Genomic DNA, 19,039 nt, shown 5'->3' with positions numbered 1-19,039 from the left:
AATTCACACCTCAATCTCCAACAATATATATATATATATATATATATATATCCACACATAACAAATTCACATTTCAACTCATGCTCCTCAACAAGAGCCTCAATGCTATCACCAACTCTACATATTGAACCATATCACACCCAATTTTCACAAACAGTACCAACATTTATCATCATTCCACAATTCACTAAATTGACATACGACAACGAAATTCATATCAAACCATCCACATTATTAATGATTCAACTCCTATCTTAGGGTCTCTAGCCTACATTTTCACACCACATTACATTTTAGATACAGAAAACCGAAACCATACCTTGGCCGATTCTCGTTCCACCTGGAACACTCTCAAATCAACTTCCAAGGTTTCCAAAACCTCACCAACAGATTTCCAAGCTTGGGATTCCACACCAAAGCTTTCCAAAACCACCAATCAAGCTCCAAAACACATATATACAAAGCCTAAGCCAAATATCATATAAAAACACAATAACTCAATCACTAAATCACAAAATCTCAAGTCTCTAGCTTAGGGTTGAGATTCTCACCTTACCCAAAGACCAAGAGAGCTAGAGAAAGCCTTCCCTTCAAGTTAATTTGAGCCTACAACATCCAAACTCAAAAATCTCAACACTTACCCACAAATTTTCGAAAATGAGGGCTGAGAGTTCGAAAAGGATTCTGTGACTTACCTCAAGATTGCTTGGGTGAGTTTTATAGAGCTCGACGCCGCGGTTGCGTGGCCGCAAACGGTGCGTCAATCGAAGGTCGGAGCGAAAAGTTATGCCACCTTGAATCAAACCAAGGGTTTGCTTCTCCTTTCTCCTCCCATGGTGAATTTCAGTGTGTTTGTTGTGTTTGGAAGGGAAGAGAGAGCTGAGCTCTCTCATTAAAGGGGGCTTGGTTGGGCCCTTGGGCCCAAATTGGGTCCGGTTGGCCCGGTTTGGTCTGTTTGGTCCAATCTTGGGCCGATTTCTTTAAAATTGGTGTCGAAATTCTCGTCTTAAATTTCTCTACCACATTAAACCATAAAAACCTCATTTCTCACTTTCTAGAATATATTTTAATCTATGGTTAATTAACCATTAATTAACCGGGTTTTACATTAAATGAGCACAACAATTATGTACTTATAGAATATGCCATATTTGTATAGACCATTAAATTATATTACATAGAAATCAATGGTTAATATAAAAGAAGAACATTGATAGACTCTAATAAATACATAATATTTTAGTGCATAATTAAGTACTTTAAATAACAATACTATAATACAAAATCTTTTAAATAGTAACAGAATCTTTTATTTTGAAACAATTAAATATGAAATACATAAAAACAAAATATATGAAAAATGGAGCTTGCGTGAAGGAATCGCAAGAAAAGACAGCTGACGACGAAAACAGAGAGGAGCAGTTACACCCTTCCTGAGGAGAAGCCACGTTGGAGGAGAACGTTCACCTTGGATGTTTGCGGGCCAGAAACGCGAAGAGCTCTCCACATCGAATATGAAACCACATTATATTCCAGAAACTATCAGGTTACCCAGAGTACTCACAATTTAGTTGATTTTGGAGTACTGATGATTGATGGTTAGTTGTTTGAGATATCTTGTACAGAAAAAAAAAAGCATTACAAAAAACTTTTGCTTATTATGCTTTTCTAACACAAAGAATTTGTATCAAATTTAAGAGTGAAATAATATTAAACTCGTCCAAAATTATTTTGGACTAAAATAAAATATTTAAAATATTAGACATCAAATTAGAATTTGGCCTAAAGATTAAAATAACAAAAATAAAATATTAGACATCACGATTTCCCCTCTTTTGCATATTCTTTTTCTTTTCCCACCGAAGTTAAAAGACCAATGACATTTGTTCCAAATAAACACAACCTACTAAATATTCAAACAATTCATTAAAAAAACTTGAATAAAAGAATAGCACAATGATATACATACCAACCAAAAAAATCATAATCTTGGGTCATGTTCAGCAGGTCAGAAAAAGGAAATAGGTTGAAACAAGTCTTTGGGATAACATCTTCATCAACAGCTACAACAGTGGTCCAATGAAGGAAAACCAATTTGAATTCATGAGAAGTTGCTCTATAACTACCATAATTTGACACAATAGTAAAGTATGCCATTCTATAAACTTGACCTTCAACTATATGATCCTAAACCTATTAAGTTGTTTCTTAACTGTAGCTTGAATTTTTTCACACTGGAAATGCAACAAAAAAAATCAGATTAGTGAAAAACATAATTTTAAGTTGAAAACTTAAAAAGAACAACTAACACCATATTTAAAACAGTAGCTAAAAGGAACTAACATGCTTATCAAGGAGAATCATCTCCATTGAGTTAGGAACCTCATGGTTACCAAAAGAGGGCACAACCCAAAGCCTTAGAACCCTAACTTTCAGCCTCCAAGCCTCTCTACGAGGATGCATCTTAGAAATCATATCAAATAGATGAAGATATAAACACAGAATATATGGAATAAACATAGCCTAGGAGAAAATAGAAGACAACAGAATACCTGTGCATTGAATGTGGTTCACCAACCATCCTTTTATAGAAAAAATTCAGGGCATAAGACTCACCTTTTTGAATTCAAATTGAACATGGAAATGGAGGGAAAAGAAAACCCCAGTCCATATGCATCTCCATTCAATGGCATAGGGAGAACTAATCACACGATGAAAATATGATAAAAAAACAAAAACAAAAAAACAAAAAAAAACCAGTCAAAGTTTGAAGAATTCAAGGAATAGGGACCAAAAAAGAAGATATCACACAATGCCTAATACAGTGCACCTACATATCATTAGACCATAGGGAAGGCAGTCATCAACTACCCCAAATACTGATTCTACTCATGGCAATGAGAGTTGGTAAATGTATTAGGTAAACATAGGTTCCAAACAGCAAATGAATGTGAAAAAAATTATAGGCACACATCAATAAAATCCTGTCAATCACATCACCACTCATAAAATAGATTAGATAGAAACCCCATACCTTGATAATGATTCCCACATTTACAATGAAGAATATATGGCACAACATGATTATGTGTCCAGAGGACATTTTCAAGGGAAGATAACCTGCTGGATGGATTTCTCTTAGGAAGAAGGAATTTGCTAGTTAGACAAACAGTACCGTGATGCCATTTTAGTGGCACAAGCCCATTCCTTTCTCAATGAAGCTCTTAAATTCAGGCCAACAACTATAGTTCTATGCAAGAGGTGAAATATACAATAGTTTTTGCATAACCAATTAAAAAATGAAATGCAATTGAGTTGACTAACCAAAGGTTTCATCAAAATGCAAAGAAATGACCAAGAACCTATCAATCAATTCCTGTCAATCACATCACCACTCATGAAATAGATTAGATAGAAACCCCATACCTTGATAAGGATTCCCACATTTTCAATGAAGAATATATGGCAGAACATGATTAAGTGTGCAGAAGACATTTTCAAGGGAAGATAACCTGCTCCATGGATTTCTCTTTGAAGGAGGGGATTTGCTAGTTAGACAAACAGTACGGTGATGCCATCTTAGTGTCACAAAGCCCATTCTTTTCTCAATGAAGCTATTAAATGCAGGGCAAACAACTTTATGTCTATGCAACAGCTGAAATATAAAATAATTTTCACATAAACAATAAAAAAAATGAAATGCAATTGAGTGAATAACTGAAGATTTCATCAAATGAAAATATAAATAAATGACCAAGAAACTATCAATCAATTTCTTTCAATCACATCACCACTCATACAATAGATTAGGTACAAACCCCATACTTTGATAATGATTCACATAAGCCACATGCAACCAGCAATTCACTTTATGTGAAGTTAAAGGATTTCTTGAATATGAACAAAAAAATTGGATTCATAACCAATAAAAAAATGAAATGCAATTGAGTTGACTAACCAAAGGTTTCATTAAAATGCAAATAAATGACCAAAAAATTATCAATCAATTCTTGTCAATCACATCACCACTCATGAAATAGATTAGATAGAAACCCCATATGTTGATAAGGATTCCCACATTTTCAGTGAAGAATATATGGCAGAACATCATTATGTGTACAGAAGACATTTTCAAGGGAAGATAACACAGGACCGTGATGCCATCTTGGTGTCACAACACCCATTCCTTTCTCAATGAAGCTATTAAATTCAACACAAACAACTTTATGTCCATGAAATGCAAGAGATAAAATATAAAATAGTTTTTATTAAAAAATATAAAAATAAAATTAAACAATATAACAAAAAATTCAAATGGATTATTGAATGAGAATGGGAATGGGAATGCAAAACTCGAATAGGAGAGGGTGGATCTATAAACTCACTTTGCTAGAAAACTCTGGCAATCACATCACCACTGAGGAAGTAGATTAGGTAGAAATCCCATACCTAGACAATGATTCACAAAACCAAACCCATGATCCATAAATATAAGAAAACATAAGTAGAAATTTCATCTTTGTAATCATTATAAAATCCAAAAAATTGATAAAATAGACAAACCACATGCAACAAAAAATTCAACCGCTAGCAAAAAGAGAAATGATAATCAAATTAACACCAAATTGCAAACAATGAAATAAAGAAGATGAATCCAATTCGTAGACTATATTCAAATTAACAACAACTTCCAAAGAATGTAAAAAAGAACACGAACCCAGAAACATACGAAGCAGATAGATAATTTGCAAATTAGCAGATTCACAAACCCTAGATAGTAAAATCTGGATTAACAGTGTAAGAGATACGAAATTTGATAACAAAGATATACACAATGATGGAAAAGAAAAATGACGAAGAGGAAAACAGGTTTGGAACTAAAGGGACCAGAAGAGTGTACCTGATTGATTGATTGCAGATTTTCAATTTGAGACTCTATGGGAAAATCCCTAACCTGTGATGAAAGACGGGGAAGCAAAGTCCCAAGAAATAGAGGCTGTAGACAACGTTTGGTAGGGCAGAGGAAAGGAAATTAGGAGATGAAGACAAAGGGGCTAGGGTTCGATTTGATGATTACCTGATCAACCAAATCCGTGAAAAAGGGAGCTTGCGTGAAGGAATCGCGAGAAAAGATAGCTGGCGACGAAAGCAGAGAGGAGCACATGCACCCTTCCTGAGGAGAAGCCACGCTAGAGGAGAACGTCCACCTTGGACGTGTGTGGACCTAAAACGCGGAGAGCTCTCCACATCGGAGATGAAACCACGCGTATGCTATTGTTAATTATTAGAAAGGTATATTCTAACTTGTATTTTCGTATTTCTTACAAATTATGTAAACAGGTGCCAAGGAAAATTGATATATGACATTATAAAAAAGTTACTACTAATAATATATATTACTTAAATATATATTTTAGAAATAACAAAAATATATATTTCAGAATGACCGCTTATGCTCAAAAGAACTGAAAAAATGTAAGAAATGATAAAAATCATAATAGGAGAGGGGCAACCAAGATCCAAATCACAGTGAAAAGTATAGCACTTCACCGGGCGAAACTCCTTGAAATTGTCGCTTTTGACCAGACAGCTACTGAGGAGAAGCCTGGTAAGTGTTGAACCAGTATTCTCCATAACCGTCACCATTCATCGGTCCAAACCCGTCGCTGGGGCCGACTGGGTTGAAACCTACAGTCCTATTGGGAGAGCGACGTGGCGGGCTTTGGAAGCCCCGGCCGCCAGAGTGAAAGTGCATAGGGCTCAAACAAGAGTTGTGGTACGTCATCGGAGAATCAGATAAGCGAGAATGAGGCCTCGAAGAGTGACGGTGGCCATGAGAAATATAATTTAATAATGTAAAATAATGTAAAATAATTTAATTATTTCCAAATAATATAAAATAATTTAATTTCTTACATTATGTTATTAAAAATAGTATAGTATAATAATTAATTTATGAAAAATATTTTTATATGTATTGATATGTTTTATATTCATTTTAAAGTAAAAGATTATACTTGCCATTTTTAAAATATTATGTATTAAAATGGTGTTAATGTATATATATACTAATATATTCTATATTTATAAAGTGTATGAATACTCTTCTTTCATAACATCCTTTAATTTTCATTTAATAGAATCTAATGGTTCATAAAAAATGGTGCATTTAGTGCACACAAAATGGTTGAGACGATTCTAGACATACCTCAAAGAAGATGTCCCTCTCTAAAGAAAACGTAGACCAAAACAAAAATATAAATTACACAGATAGATTGGAAAATATAACAAAAAACTACATTATATGTTATCAAAAACTTCCTTAAATACAACGTTTTCAGTGCTGGTAGGATCAACTAATCCTTCATCACAAAGTAAAATCTTAAGACCATTTCTATTCCTAACTCGGGAAAGAGCTACATAAAGTTGACCGTGACAAAACACAGGACGACGCAAGAACAAACCGACTGTTGATAATGTCTGACCCTGGCTTTTGTTGATTGTCATCACAAACGACAAAGAAACTGGGAATTAACAGCGTTGGAATTTAAACGGTATAATCATATCACTGGGAATCAAATTTATTCTGGTGATAAAAACTTTATCCCCAACATTGCTACCAGAAACAATATCTGCACCGATCATATTTGTCCCTAGATCTCGCACAACAAGTCGAGTCCCATTACACAAACCCCCAGCTGGATCAATATTCCTCAACAAAATAATAGGCATGCCTATTTTAAACTTCAACGAATGATTAGGTAGACCAGAACACCTAATCTGATTCAAGAATTCAACATTTATCCAATCAACATCAACATCAGAATAGGCATCACTACCACATATCGAATCAGCACTGAGATAATTTCTCTCCTCACCGGGCAACAAGTTAACTATATAATTGTTTATCTCTTCAACATTCTCGACAGTTGGAGCCAATATTGCCCTATCCTGAAAAAACTTAGAACATGAAAATTCTGAACCAAATTCGGATAGATTGTATTTACAATATCTTCCACTGGATTTTCCAAAACAGGAATGATTAGATCAGAAGGAATATCAACAAAAAGTTTATCATTGACCATAGTTCCAGATCGACCTTCACCAATTTGAAGTATCCAATCTGAAAACGACCTTAACTCCTGAGCAGTTGATTGTTCCAATCCACTTGCTAACCTCATATTTTTTGTCAGTCGCAAAACTTCGCAGTATTTCCAGAGGATAGAAGAATTTATGGAAGCCATCACAATCTCAGCACGAGAACCTTTTGGAATAACTGGCAAGACCTGCCTGAAATCACCACCAAGAACGACCACCTTCCCACCAAAAGGTAAATCTTTATTCCTATTAGAGACCGAAACCATTATATCATGCAACGTCCTATTGAGCGCTTCAAATGCTAATTTGTTAGTCATCGGTGCCTCATCCCAAATAATCAAATCGGTCAATCGGAATACCTCAGCTTTTGGACTATCTTTCTTAATCCGACAAACAGTGTCTTCAATAAGCTCAACAGGAATATTGAACATAGAATGCACCGTCTTACCACCGGGTAACAACAGAGAAGCAATACCACTAGAAGCAACATTTATAACAATCTTTTTCTCAGATTGCAATCTAGCTGACAAAACTCTGTATAAAAAAGTTTTTCCAATGCCACCAAACCCGTACACAAAAAAGAACCCGTGCCTCTTATTTGAAACACAATCAATAATTTTATCATAGATCACTCTCTGTTCTTCATTTAACTTTAAGATATTTGCATCGTGCTCACGAGTCAAAGAAACAATATCATACTGCAACTCACGCAACAGCATCAAATTGCTAAATTGAGAGACTAAAGAGTTATTAGGAACCGGCATGCCAGCATAATTTCTCAATGATTTTCCATTATTCTGTAATAGTTTCTCAATCTCCAACAAACAAAATATTTGCAACTCGTCCTGACTCATCGTTAGATCTACGTTTAATGATAATTAATAAATATTAGCACCATAATATCATTTCTATACTCTGTGCGTGCGTCTGTGCTTGCCTGTCATATAATAAATTCATCATGAACAAAATTTTTACCGGGATATTGCAACTCATGTCTTCTGCGATAAAGAATATCATCAGACAAATAAGCCCAAGTTTGTTTCCAAACTGACAGATGTCTTCCCATGGAACCAGATAGCAACAACATCACAAAAAGCCTCCTTAGCTGTGCAGCTGACGCTAACTCAGCGACTTCCTTAATAGCAGAAACATACTCCTTATCATCTATCAAGAATCACATGGCGGAACATGCCTCTTAAAATGTATCATAAGTAACTGACGTTAGGATTTTTGCCAGTAAAGAATGTCATAAAAATAGTCGCGTTGTAGATATAGTCTCTAAACCGACAAAAATCCCTTCGTACAAACGTGTTGGGTGTCACAAGTAACAAACCCCTTATTAAAATTGTTAACCGAGTATTCAAACCTCAGGTCGTCTTCTCAAGGAACTGCGAGGAAGTATGTTCTTATTATTGGCTATTAAGGTTGTAAGCGGGGTTTAAAAGGTGAGAAGCAAGTGATTTGAATGACAAGTAAAGTAAATGGCAATTAAAATAAATAAATACTGTAAAGCAAACTTTTGGCAAGGTAAGAGAAATTAGAGGTCCAACTTAGTTATCTCTCTCAACTATAATGAAAGTTGAATCTAAATTCCACTTGGTCAACCTTTACTAAAGCAAAGGAAAGTCAAGGGACTAATTAAATTGACCTTTGAATCCTATTTATTTCCTAAGAAAAGGTTGGGATTACTTAAGTTCAGCTCAATTAGCAAGATAACGATTATCAAATATGTTGAGTTTGATAACTGTTGATTTACTGATTTCTTAACTAGGACCAAAAGGGGAAAAAGTAAAATTACTAGAATAATAAAAATGTCCTTAGATGGGAAGCAATGGTAACTTAAATCAAAGAGAACAATCATAAACTGAAAATACCTCAAATATTATTAATTCAAATAACAATCTATAACATGGAATAAATTCATAAATTCACTGATCAATTCAAGTGCTGGAATAAATAAAAGTAAAAGGAAGCTAAAACAAAGAAACGTAAAACCTGGATTGAGAGTTACTCTTAAAGCAAGAAGAAATCCTAAATCCTAAGAGAGAGAGAGGAGAAGATCTCCCTCTCAACTAAAACCTAAATCATTGAAAAATAAAATATGCGAGCTCTCTCTGAATGGATGCGTTCCCTCACTTCATAACCTCTGGTCTATGCCTTCTGGACTTGGATTTGGGCCAAAAAGGGCTTCAGAACTCGCTATGAGCGTTTTCTGCAATTTCTGGTGCGTGGCCTCTGTCACGCGATCGCGTCGCTTACGCGGTCGCGTCATTCGAAGCAATTCCTTGCCACGCGGTCGCGTCAGTCATGCGACCGTGTCATGTGCGTTCTGCTTAAGGCGCGCGGTCGCGTCAGTCATGCGGCCGCGTCGCTGCATCTTCGCTTCTGGCATGCGATCGCGTCGTCCATGCGGTCGCGTGGATACCAGTTTCCTTAAAGCTCCGTTTTGCCTTCTCCTTCCATTTTGTATGTTTCCTTTTCCATCCTTTAAGTCATTCTGCCTTAGAAAATCTGAAACTACTCAACACACTAATCACGGCATCGAATGGAAATAAAGGTAATTAAAATAATTAATTTTAAAGCTTAGAAAACATGTTTTTCACATACATAACGTAATAAGGAAGGGAAAGTAAAACCATGCAATTAATGTGAATAAGTAGGTGAAAGATTGTATAAGTCCCTCAAATTAAGCACAAAAGAACTCATGAAATATGGGTTTATCAACCTCCCCACACTTAAACACTAGCATGTCCTCATGCTAAATCCAAGGTAGATAATTAAGGTTAAAGTGATGGAATGTCATGCAATGCAACCTAATTTAAATGCAACTACCTAAATGAATGATGCATCATGCAACTCTAATTTATTCACTCATATATAAAGCTTACATGTAGCCAAGTTAATTCACATTCTCAAGGAGTCATGTATATATATATATAGCTAACCTTTAAATAATAAAGCATTTTAGCAAATGAGATGGGAAAGAAAACATTGTAAAAACTTGCAAAACAATTAGTAAATTTAAGCACAGATATATGTTGATGAGTTATTGAACCCTCACTGGATTTTCTGTTTACTCTCTAGTCACTCAGTGTTTATTGGGTTTATTCACTCTACTTTTCTTTTTATTCTTACTTTCTATAGCTTTGTTCTTCATCTAACTAATCAACAATTATAGAGTACAGTCATACCAAAAAGTCATGAGGTCTTCAATTAAGGTTGTAATGGGGTCAAGGTAAAGGTAAGGATTTATGTATAGGATCAAGTGAGCTAATAAGTGAATCCTTAATTAGACTAAGATCTCACCTAACATACATATTTAGCAAAACAAAACTTCTTTACCTATTTTCCCATATTATCCCACTTATTGTTTACATGCTCATGTTTCACTTTTTATTTTTATCCCATGTGCATTGTTTTTTTTTTTTTTTTTGCATTGGGGAATTTCTTTTGTATCCCCTTTTATTAAATGCTGAAAAATAACTTTTTTTTGTGAACATGGTAATTGAATCATTTTGATTTCTCATGAGCATGCTTCCCAAATTTATTTTATTTCTTTTAACTCTTCTACCCTTTTGTTTCTATCATCCATGTTCCCAATAAGTTTCCCATGTTCTAATCTATTCATAATTTTCTATCTTAAGCTAACCAAGGATTCAACTTGGGATTTTATTTTGTTTTTCTGCTTAAGGCTAGTAGTGTGGCTAAATAGAATAAAAGGGTTTTAAAAGGCTCAAGGGGCTAACAAGGGTGATGTAAAAGGTAGGCTATTTTTGGGGTAAGTGAGCTAAAATCAAACGATGGCCTCAATCATTCTTTTGATATGTATCTACATTCTATATTCTATAATTGGACATATAGATTAAGGCAAAGTAAAGAACATCAGAATAAAAAGAAGCGAAACACACAGAAATGAAATTATGGTTTGAATGCAACCATACAATTAAGCTCAAGACTCACATGCTGTGTGTTCTCTAACTCAAGCATCATATATCATTCATATATGTTATGCAGGTTTAGTTGAACATTCCCATTATTCTCATAAAAAAAATATTTAGGGTGGCTTTTAAAGTTTTAATGTTCCTCCTTGATGAAATATTGTCAGCTTAACTACATCATGTAATGCTATATACAAGGTTTATGGATTTAAATCTGTTATGTTCAATTTCCTAGCTTACTTCCTTTTTATATTTTTCAATTTAAACTATACTATCTTATGCTAAAAAGGGTAAACTATACTAATTAATCCACTAATAAATCAGAATTGCAAACTAAACTAAATAACTAAAATAAACTAAATTGGCTAAAATATGAACTAAAGATGCAAAATGCAGAAAATAGAGTAAAAATACATAAAAGCAATGTATAAGTACTCAGAAAATAACAGTAAAAATAAAAATACAGAAAAATATCCAAAATAAAAGAAAAAAGATGTAGTGGTTCACCAAAATAAACGCCAGAGATGGCGACCTCCCCACACTTAAAAGGAAGCATCGTCCCCGATGCTCAATCAAGCCGGGTGTGAAGGGGTGTCATCAATGGTAGGGATGGTAGCTAGAGTCTCAGTGGTGGTGGGCTGGGAGTCTGGCTGTTGTAGAGGCGGGGCTGACTGGATCGGGATCTCAAGATCCGCAGCCTCAATCTAATGTGGGACCGCTGCCTGTGATGCGGCCGACACTACCTCTCCCTGGGGATGGGTCTCTGCCTCGGGCGCATCCGCCTCCTCCTCAGATGCCTCGGATGGTGTGTCAGGCTCGGAGGGGATGTCACCGGATCGTATCATCAGCTTTAGGTGCTCATAGCGTTGCTTGTTGCGACGCTCCATCTGATTAAGTCGTCGAAACAAGCGGTGCACCAGATGATAGACGGGCTCTGTGGCAGGTGAAGGTGCAGTGGTGGTAGCAGGGGTAGGTGGTGCAGCAGTGAAGGAAGAGGGTCCAGCGGACGGTGGGGCTGTCTCATCAGTCGCAGTGAAGGGTGGTGGTCTGTGGCCCAAAGCTACGAAGTTCCAGCTGTGCGGAATGATCTTCCTGCAATCCGCCGCAGGTGGTCTCTCATCGGCAACCTCCCATGGCACGTCAGCTCGACGGCCAAGCTTTGTAACTAGATACGAAAAAGGGAGGGTGCCTCGGACGTGGACCCTGGCCATATAGTGCCGAATGAAACGTGGCAGATAAAGGTCCTTACCCTCCAGCACACACCAAAGGAGGGTGATCATAGTAGCCGGGATCTCCGTCTCGTGAGTACTCGGCATCACATAATTACTCAAGATCTGGTGCCATAACCGAGCCTCATCATTTAAGTACGCTCTCTTGATCCCTCTAGGCATGGTGGTGTCCTGACCCATCTCCAAAGGAACAGTCGGGTCGAGAGCTATCCGTGCCTTCATAGCATCCCAATCAAACTGCATCTGGCGCATGTCCTCTTCAGCCTTTGAATAACCATCAGGCTTATCGGACTTGGCTGGGAGCTGGAGAATGTCCTCTAAGGCCTCCTCAGTGACCAGAATTTGTTTTCCTCTCAGGTTTACGGCATCTAGGGTGGTGAGGTAGTAGTTGCAGTAGAATTCTCGGACCCAAGATGCGTTGACCTCTGTCAGTGTTCTCTCCAGAAAGAACCAGCCCCTTTGCTTGATTTGCTCAGTGGTGTACCGCTGGAGTGCTTCTGGAATCTTCAGAGTTCGCTCTAGGTATAGATTCCTGGAGTTTGCAAAAGCCGGGTACTTCAGCTCACAGTACCGGTTTGCAAATTTTATTGGATCATTTGCAGGGAGCAGCTGGTCAGCTTTTTCCTGCTGTGTGAAGTTCTTCTCCCGCCATGAAGAATCGTGCATTAGAGCAATGGCTGGAATGCCGGCGGTGGTGGGTGGTGGTTCGGAGGGCAGTGGCAGAGAGGGGAGAAGAGAAGAAGAAAGAAGAAGAAAGAGGGGGAGGGGTGGGGGTGGTACGGCGGCGGTGTCTGGACGGTGGCGGCATCTGGGTGGTGCTGGGTGGTGGCTGGAAGAAAAGGAAGCATGGAGGGAGAAGAGGGTTGGGGGTGGGGGGCTGCGCGACTGATAGGGTTCGCGTGGCTGGGGGGTTATATCTTTGAATCCACGCGGCCGCGTGGGGTACGCGGTCGCGTGGTTGGGGTGAAAAATGGGAGTGACGCGATCGCGTGGGGCCCGTGATCGCATGAGACGGGTGGGAGAGGGGTGACGCGATCGCGTGGGTCACGTGATCGCGTCGCTGGAATTTGTGCTAAACACACGACTCCAGCGCCGTTTCAGCGCAACTCTCTGTCTCCTTTTGGGGTGATGTGTAATCCATGCGACGCGATCGCGTCGCTCACGCGGTCGCGTGGGATTGGTATTGTGCAAGTGACGCGATCGCATGGGGCATGCGATCGCGTGGGCCAATTTGTGCGAAACGCACAAGGGCCGCACGATTCCAGCCTAACTTTCTGTTCGTTGGATCCTTACGCTGATATATATCACGCGGCCGCGTGGGTCACGCGGTCGCGCGGGTGGTGTTTTTCGCAATTTGACGCGATCGCATAGGGCATGTGGTCGCGTCGTGCACCCCCTTTTTTTTTCTTTATATATATATGCATGAAAAATGCAGAATGCAATGATTAACATGAATGCTATGCATGATTCCAGGTTTAATATTAAAATGAAAAAGGAAAAATGAAAGCAATTAACAAGAAATAAATTGAAAAAGAAGCGACCATACCATGGTGGGTTGTCTCCCACCTAGCACTTTTAGTTAAAGTCCTTAAGTTGGACATTGGAGGAGTTTCCTGTTATGGTGGTTTATGTTTAAATTCGTCCAAAAATCTCCACCAGTGTTTGGAATGCCAATAGCCTCCGGGGTCCCAAACTAGGCACGCAAAGCTTCTGAACAGCTTCAAATATATTGTTAGGCTCCCGGGGTGACAAATGTTAGAATAAACTCCAGGATTCCAAGCCTTGCTTTTAAATCCGCCTCCGTCTTGATCTACATGTCTCCATCCGGGCAGTTTAAAAAGTAAAATCTCACCGTGGTGACCAAACATTCTCCGTGATCCATGCAATTGAGCATGATACCAATCCGTGTACTTCGAGGTGAAGCGTGGAACCTTATTGAACCTTGTGCACCAGCTCTGAGTATGAGCCATTTCCCTCTTACTCTTAAAGCCGCAGAGAGCTCTAAGTTGGCCATCTGTTTCAAGCAAACTGTATTCAAGTGAATAAGTAAAGTTATAAGTTAAGGATTGTACCCACTTGAAGCTTGTATTAGGTAGTAATGGCCTTGGGATAGGTGTTTTTGGTGGTTCTGCAAGTTCCATTTCCTTGTGCTCTTCTGTGAATTCCTCCACTTCTTTGCAAAGATCTTCAATTGTATCTGTGTCCTGGTCAAAGTCTTCTATGTCTTCCTCATCACTTGAGTCATAGATTGGAGGTTGAGAGAAATCTACCTCCGCATCATCTTCATATTCACTTGGGAAAGATTCTTCGATCTCAGAGAATTCACTTGCGGATGCAAGTTCATCACCAAGAGAGCTAGACTTGTGACTATCATCATCAAGGGAATTTGCTTCTGGGATTATTCCGTCTGATTTCTCATAAACGACTTGCCTTGGAGATTGTACAGTATCCTCCTTAGCATCAACTGTAGCATCCTGGATGGAGTTTTCCTCAATTCTGGATTCCCATGGAAGTTCAGCATCTCCTAGGTCTTCAACCAACTCTTCTTCTTGAACAACGACAGCTTCTTCTAATTGTTCTAGTACAAATTCATTCTCTGTCTTGTTCACTGGAGTTTCTGGTATTTCCTTCATGCTCTGCTCTTCATTGGGCTGTCCACATGGAATTATGGGTGATCCTTGTGTAGTTGATCGCCTAGAAACCCATTGAATTGCTACTTGCTCCAGTTGTCGAATGGTTGTTTGAAGTTTACTTACCGTTTCCTTTAGGCGAGCCTCTGCTTCTTGGGTTGCTGGACTTGGACATGATACAAAGGAAAGTGGTGGTGATTGGGAGCGGTTGGATTGGTAGCGGGGTAGGGAAGGATCATATGGTGGCGAATGGTGAAGAGAAGCTTGTGAGTGTGGTGGTTCGAGGTTATGTTGAAAGGATGGTTTATATGCACGGGGTGGGGCTTGTTGGTAGTTACAAGGTTGTCCACCATGTCTTTCATCTGGGTATGCACTGTAGAATGGTCTTTGTCCAGGATATCTCGAAGGGTCTTGCTGCCAAAAGGGTTGATTAGATCCTCTTGGTTCCATCCATCCTTGATTGGTCTGACCTTGATGCACATTCCTGCTGTAACCTCTATTTCCTTTAACAATATTAGAACCAAACTCAAAGCGAGAGGGGTGAGAGTTCATAGTAGCAAATAAAGATAAAAAGGAAAAACAAAAATAAATAAACAAGCAAAAGAAAAATATTTACAATAACCAATAATAAGGCACACGTTAGCAGTTCCCCGGCAACGGCGCCATTTTGACGTTAGGATTTTTGCCAGTAAAGAATGTCATAAAAACAGTCGCGTTGTAGATATAGTCTCTAAACCGACAAAAATCCCTTCGTACAAACGTGTTGGGTGTCACAAGTAACAAACCCCTTATCAAAATTGTTAACTGAGTATTCAAACCTCGGGTCGTCTTCTCAAGGAACTGCGAGGAAGTATGTTCTTATTATTGGCTATTAAGGTTGTAAGCGGGGTTTAAAAGGTGAGAAGCAAGTGATTTGAATGACAAGTAAAGTAAATGGCAATTAAAATAAATAAATACTATAAAGCAAACTTTTGGCAAGGTAAGAGAAATTAGAGGTCCAACTTAGTTATCTCTCTCAACTATAATGAAAGTTGAATCTAAATTCCACTTGGTCAACCTTTACTAAAGCAAAGGAAAGTCAAGGGACTAATTAAATTGACCTTTGAATCCTATTTATTTCCTAAGAAAAGGTTGGGATTACTTAAGTTCAGCTCAATTAGCAAGATAACGATTATCAAATATGTTGAGTTTGATAACTGTTGATTTACTGATTTCTTAACCAGGACCAAAAGGGGAAAAAGTAAAATTACTAGAATAATAAAAATGTCCTTAGATGGGAAGCAATGGTAACTTAAATCAAAGAGAACAATCATAAACTGAAAATACCTCAAATATTATTAATTCAAATAACAATCTATAACATGGAATAAATTCATAAATTCACTGATCAATTCAAGTGCTGGAATAAATAAAAGTAAAAGGAAGCTAAAACAAAGAAACGTAAAACCTGGATTGAGAGTTACTCTTAAAGCAAGAAGAAATCCTAAATCCTAAGAGAGAGAGGAGAAGATCTCCCTCTCAACTAAAACCTAAATCATTGAAAAATAAAATATGCGAGCTCTCTCTGAATGGATGCGTTCCCTCACTTCATAACCTCTGGTCTATGCCTTCTGGACTTGGATTTGGGCCAAAAAGGGCTTCAGAACTCGCTATAAGCGTTTTCTGTAATTTCTGGTGCGTGGCCTCTGTCACGCGATCGCGTCGCTTATGCGGTCGCGTCAGTCATGTGACCGCGTCATGTGCGTTCTGCTTAAGGCACGCGGTCGCGTCAGTCATGCGGCTGCGTCGCTGCATCTTCGCTTCTGGCATGCGATCGCGTCGTCCATGCGGTCGCGTGGATACCAGTTTCCTTAAAGCTCCGTTTTTCCTTCTCCTTCCATTTTGTATGTTTCCTTTTCCATCCTTTAAGTCATTCTGCCTTAGAAAATCTGAAACTACTCAACACACTAATCATAGCATCGAATGGAAATAAAGGTAATTAAAATAATTAATTTTAAAGCTTAGGAAACATGTTTTTCACATACATCACGTAATAAGGAAGGGAAAGTAAAACCATGCAATTAATGTGAATAAGTAGGTGAAAGATTGTATAAATCACTCAAATTAAGCACAAAAGAACTCATGAAATATGGGTTTATCAGTAACACCATTCACGGTTTTTATACTTCGAAAACTGTTACAACCTCTCTGCACATTCAAAAGCATCCGCATGTAGAAAAGTTCACCAGATGAGGGATGAGCGAAAATCAATCTTCCAATTGAGAATCCCCTCTGTCTTGGCTTCCACTCCCTGCTATTCAAACAATAAACAAATTTGCCTGGATATTCAACATATGTTAAAGACCGCCCCTCCGGGAACCGCCTGTTGGCCATCATCCAACTCGTAAACATTGTCAGCAAATCTTTGTTGCGCAAATAAACATGAGTAGTGATATCAGCATCATCGAATACAACATGTTGATGGTTCGGCAAGTGAAAAGTCAACCTCTGTACCGATGGCCATCTATGGTGAATATCATAAGCAAAAATTCTCCATATGGATTCAGACGGTGATAAATAAGGACAATCGTAATACTGTTTGATCTCATCAACCACATGAGAAGATTCACCAACATCATATGTTTCTCCAACAATTGCAGTCACCTGATCCGGACCCTTATTGACATACTTAAAAAGATACTTAATGACGTTTGACTTGTTACAGAACTCAAGATTTATGTGAGCTTGATATTTCATTAACAGCAGTGGATTATAGGTCACAACAAATCTGTTATCAATATCAACATCATTGATCTTCACTGTCACACCTATATTACGACGTCTATATATTGGATATCCATCTTCATCAAAGCTCGTTTGGTCAATGAATCTTTTCGGATAAAATTTTGAGCACTTACCATCTTTCATGCAAGGAGAACTCCGTCTAAGTTGACCGCAGGGACCATGGATCATGTACTTGGTGACGACATTATAAAGAGATGGAAATTTCTGGGGATTGGGTAGCTCGGCACAGATGAATTCATCAACAATTTCAACACTTTGTAAGTTGCTTTCCCCGTTAAGCCAAAGTAACATGTGTGCATGCGGTAAACCTCTTTTTTGGAACTCAATAGTATACATACTTAAAAAATACAAAAACATCCTAAAGAAGCTAGATAACTACATGTCCGAAGACGACAGACAGAAATTGAAATGCTAAGCGAGAAAAGAATATACCTGCATTAAGTGGACCAAAAAGCACACCTTCCTTGATATCGCTAAGCAGGAACTTCAACTTGGCATGAAACACACGACAAGAGATATCAGGACGATCAGCGATGGGAATTTTGCTCTCGCTCTGTGAATTGCTAAAATTCAGGTCAATTTGGATTACACGTAATAGTGAGGAATAAATCTGGATAGCCAAAATGTTTACAAATTGCCATGGCATCCTGACAACGGTTAAACATATAACTTCTACCACCATTGAATGAAGAAGGCAAAATGATTCGTGTCCTAATTGAAGAAGCTTCATCATCGCCACGACGCATAGCCCCCTCTATTCCTTGAAGGACTTCTCCTCTAATTGTACTTTACTTCATTCTAATCTCATACAACCTCTGGGACTCAATCATGGTGAAACAATCAACAACAAATTGTTGAAATAACCGCCTACACTTGTGAATAATTCCATCTTCGTGCTCCCTAATCTGGAGACGAAAACATATGAATTCCCTAAGGGAAACCCTTGTTCTCCTTCTAGGAACATATCCAGGATGTTCACCTCGATAACCAATGTTCAGCTGGTAACCATCCTCGCCATATGGAAACAACAGAGGATACTGTAAGGGCCAATACAGAGCATGAGTTTCATAAATACATTGCAACTGACCACCAGTAGATCGAACAATAATGTCACGACCATGATCGGACAAATCAAAATCTCCAACAATCAAAGCAGCAACTTCATCGTAAGAGGGAGCACTGTAAATTCTTTGATCAACGTTCCTTTGCAAATACAACTTCAAAGAGAAAATCTCAGATGGATGACACTGATAGAATTCTCTGACTCTTCGAAATGACTGTGCTATAACATTATGAGTATCGATCATTTGCAACAACTCAGTTATCAATTCTTTATCTATCTCAGATGTTTGCCTAAAAC

The 19,039-nt window shown here is 38.2% G+C and overlaps 1 protein-coding gene across 1 annotated transcript; it reads right to left on the bottom strand.

Annotated features, from left to right (window-relative positions):
• Window positions 1–6,531: 6,531 nt before the first annotated feature.
• Window positions 6,532–18,425, bottom strand: LOC110266772 (uncharacterized). The gene is made up of 6 exons (XM_021111777.1): window positions 18,318–18,425; window positions 18,112–18,232; window positions 17,079–17,702; window positions 8,074–8,262; window positions 7,008–7,960; window positions 6,532–6,951 (listed from the first exon to the last, which is right to left on the bottom strand). The coding sequence occupies exons 1-6, from the start codon at window positions 18,423–18,425 to the stop codon at window positions 6,532–6,534; spliced, it is 2,415 nt and encodes an 804-aa protein (XP_020967436.1).
• Between the last annotated feature and the right edge of the window lie 614 nt (window positions 18,426–19,039).

This window comes from Arachis ipaensis, chromosome B9 (assembly GCF_059453495.1).
Source record: "Arachis ipaensis isolate K30076 ecotype BB chromosome B9, ASM5945349v1, whole genome shotgun sequence".
NCBI classification, from domain to species: Eukaryota; Viridiplantae; Streptophyta; class Magnoliopsida; order Fabales; family Fabaceae; genus Arachis; species Arachis ipaensis.
Note: the sequence above shows the minus strand (reverse complement) of the source record. Positions and strands in the feature narration are given on the sequence as shown.

Coding starts and splice junctions, on each gene's coding strand:
- LOC110266772 (XM_021111777.1), bottom strand. CDS start 18,425: ATGCGTCGTGGCGATGATGAAGCTTCTTCAATTAGGACACGAATCATT. Junction 8,263..17,078: donor GCTTTTGAATGTGCAGAGAG/GTTGTAACAGTT, acceptor GATTCTTGATAG/ATGATAAGGAGTATGTTTCT. Junction 6,952..7,007: donor AAAATCCAGTGGAAGATATT/GTAAATACAATC, acceptor AAGTTTTTTCAG/GATAGGGCAATATTGGCTCC.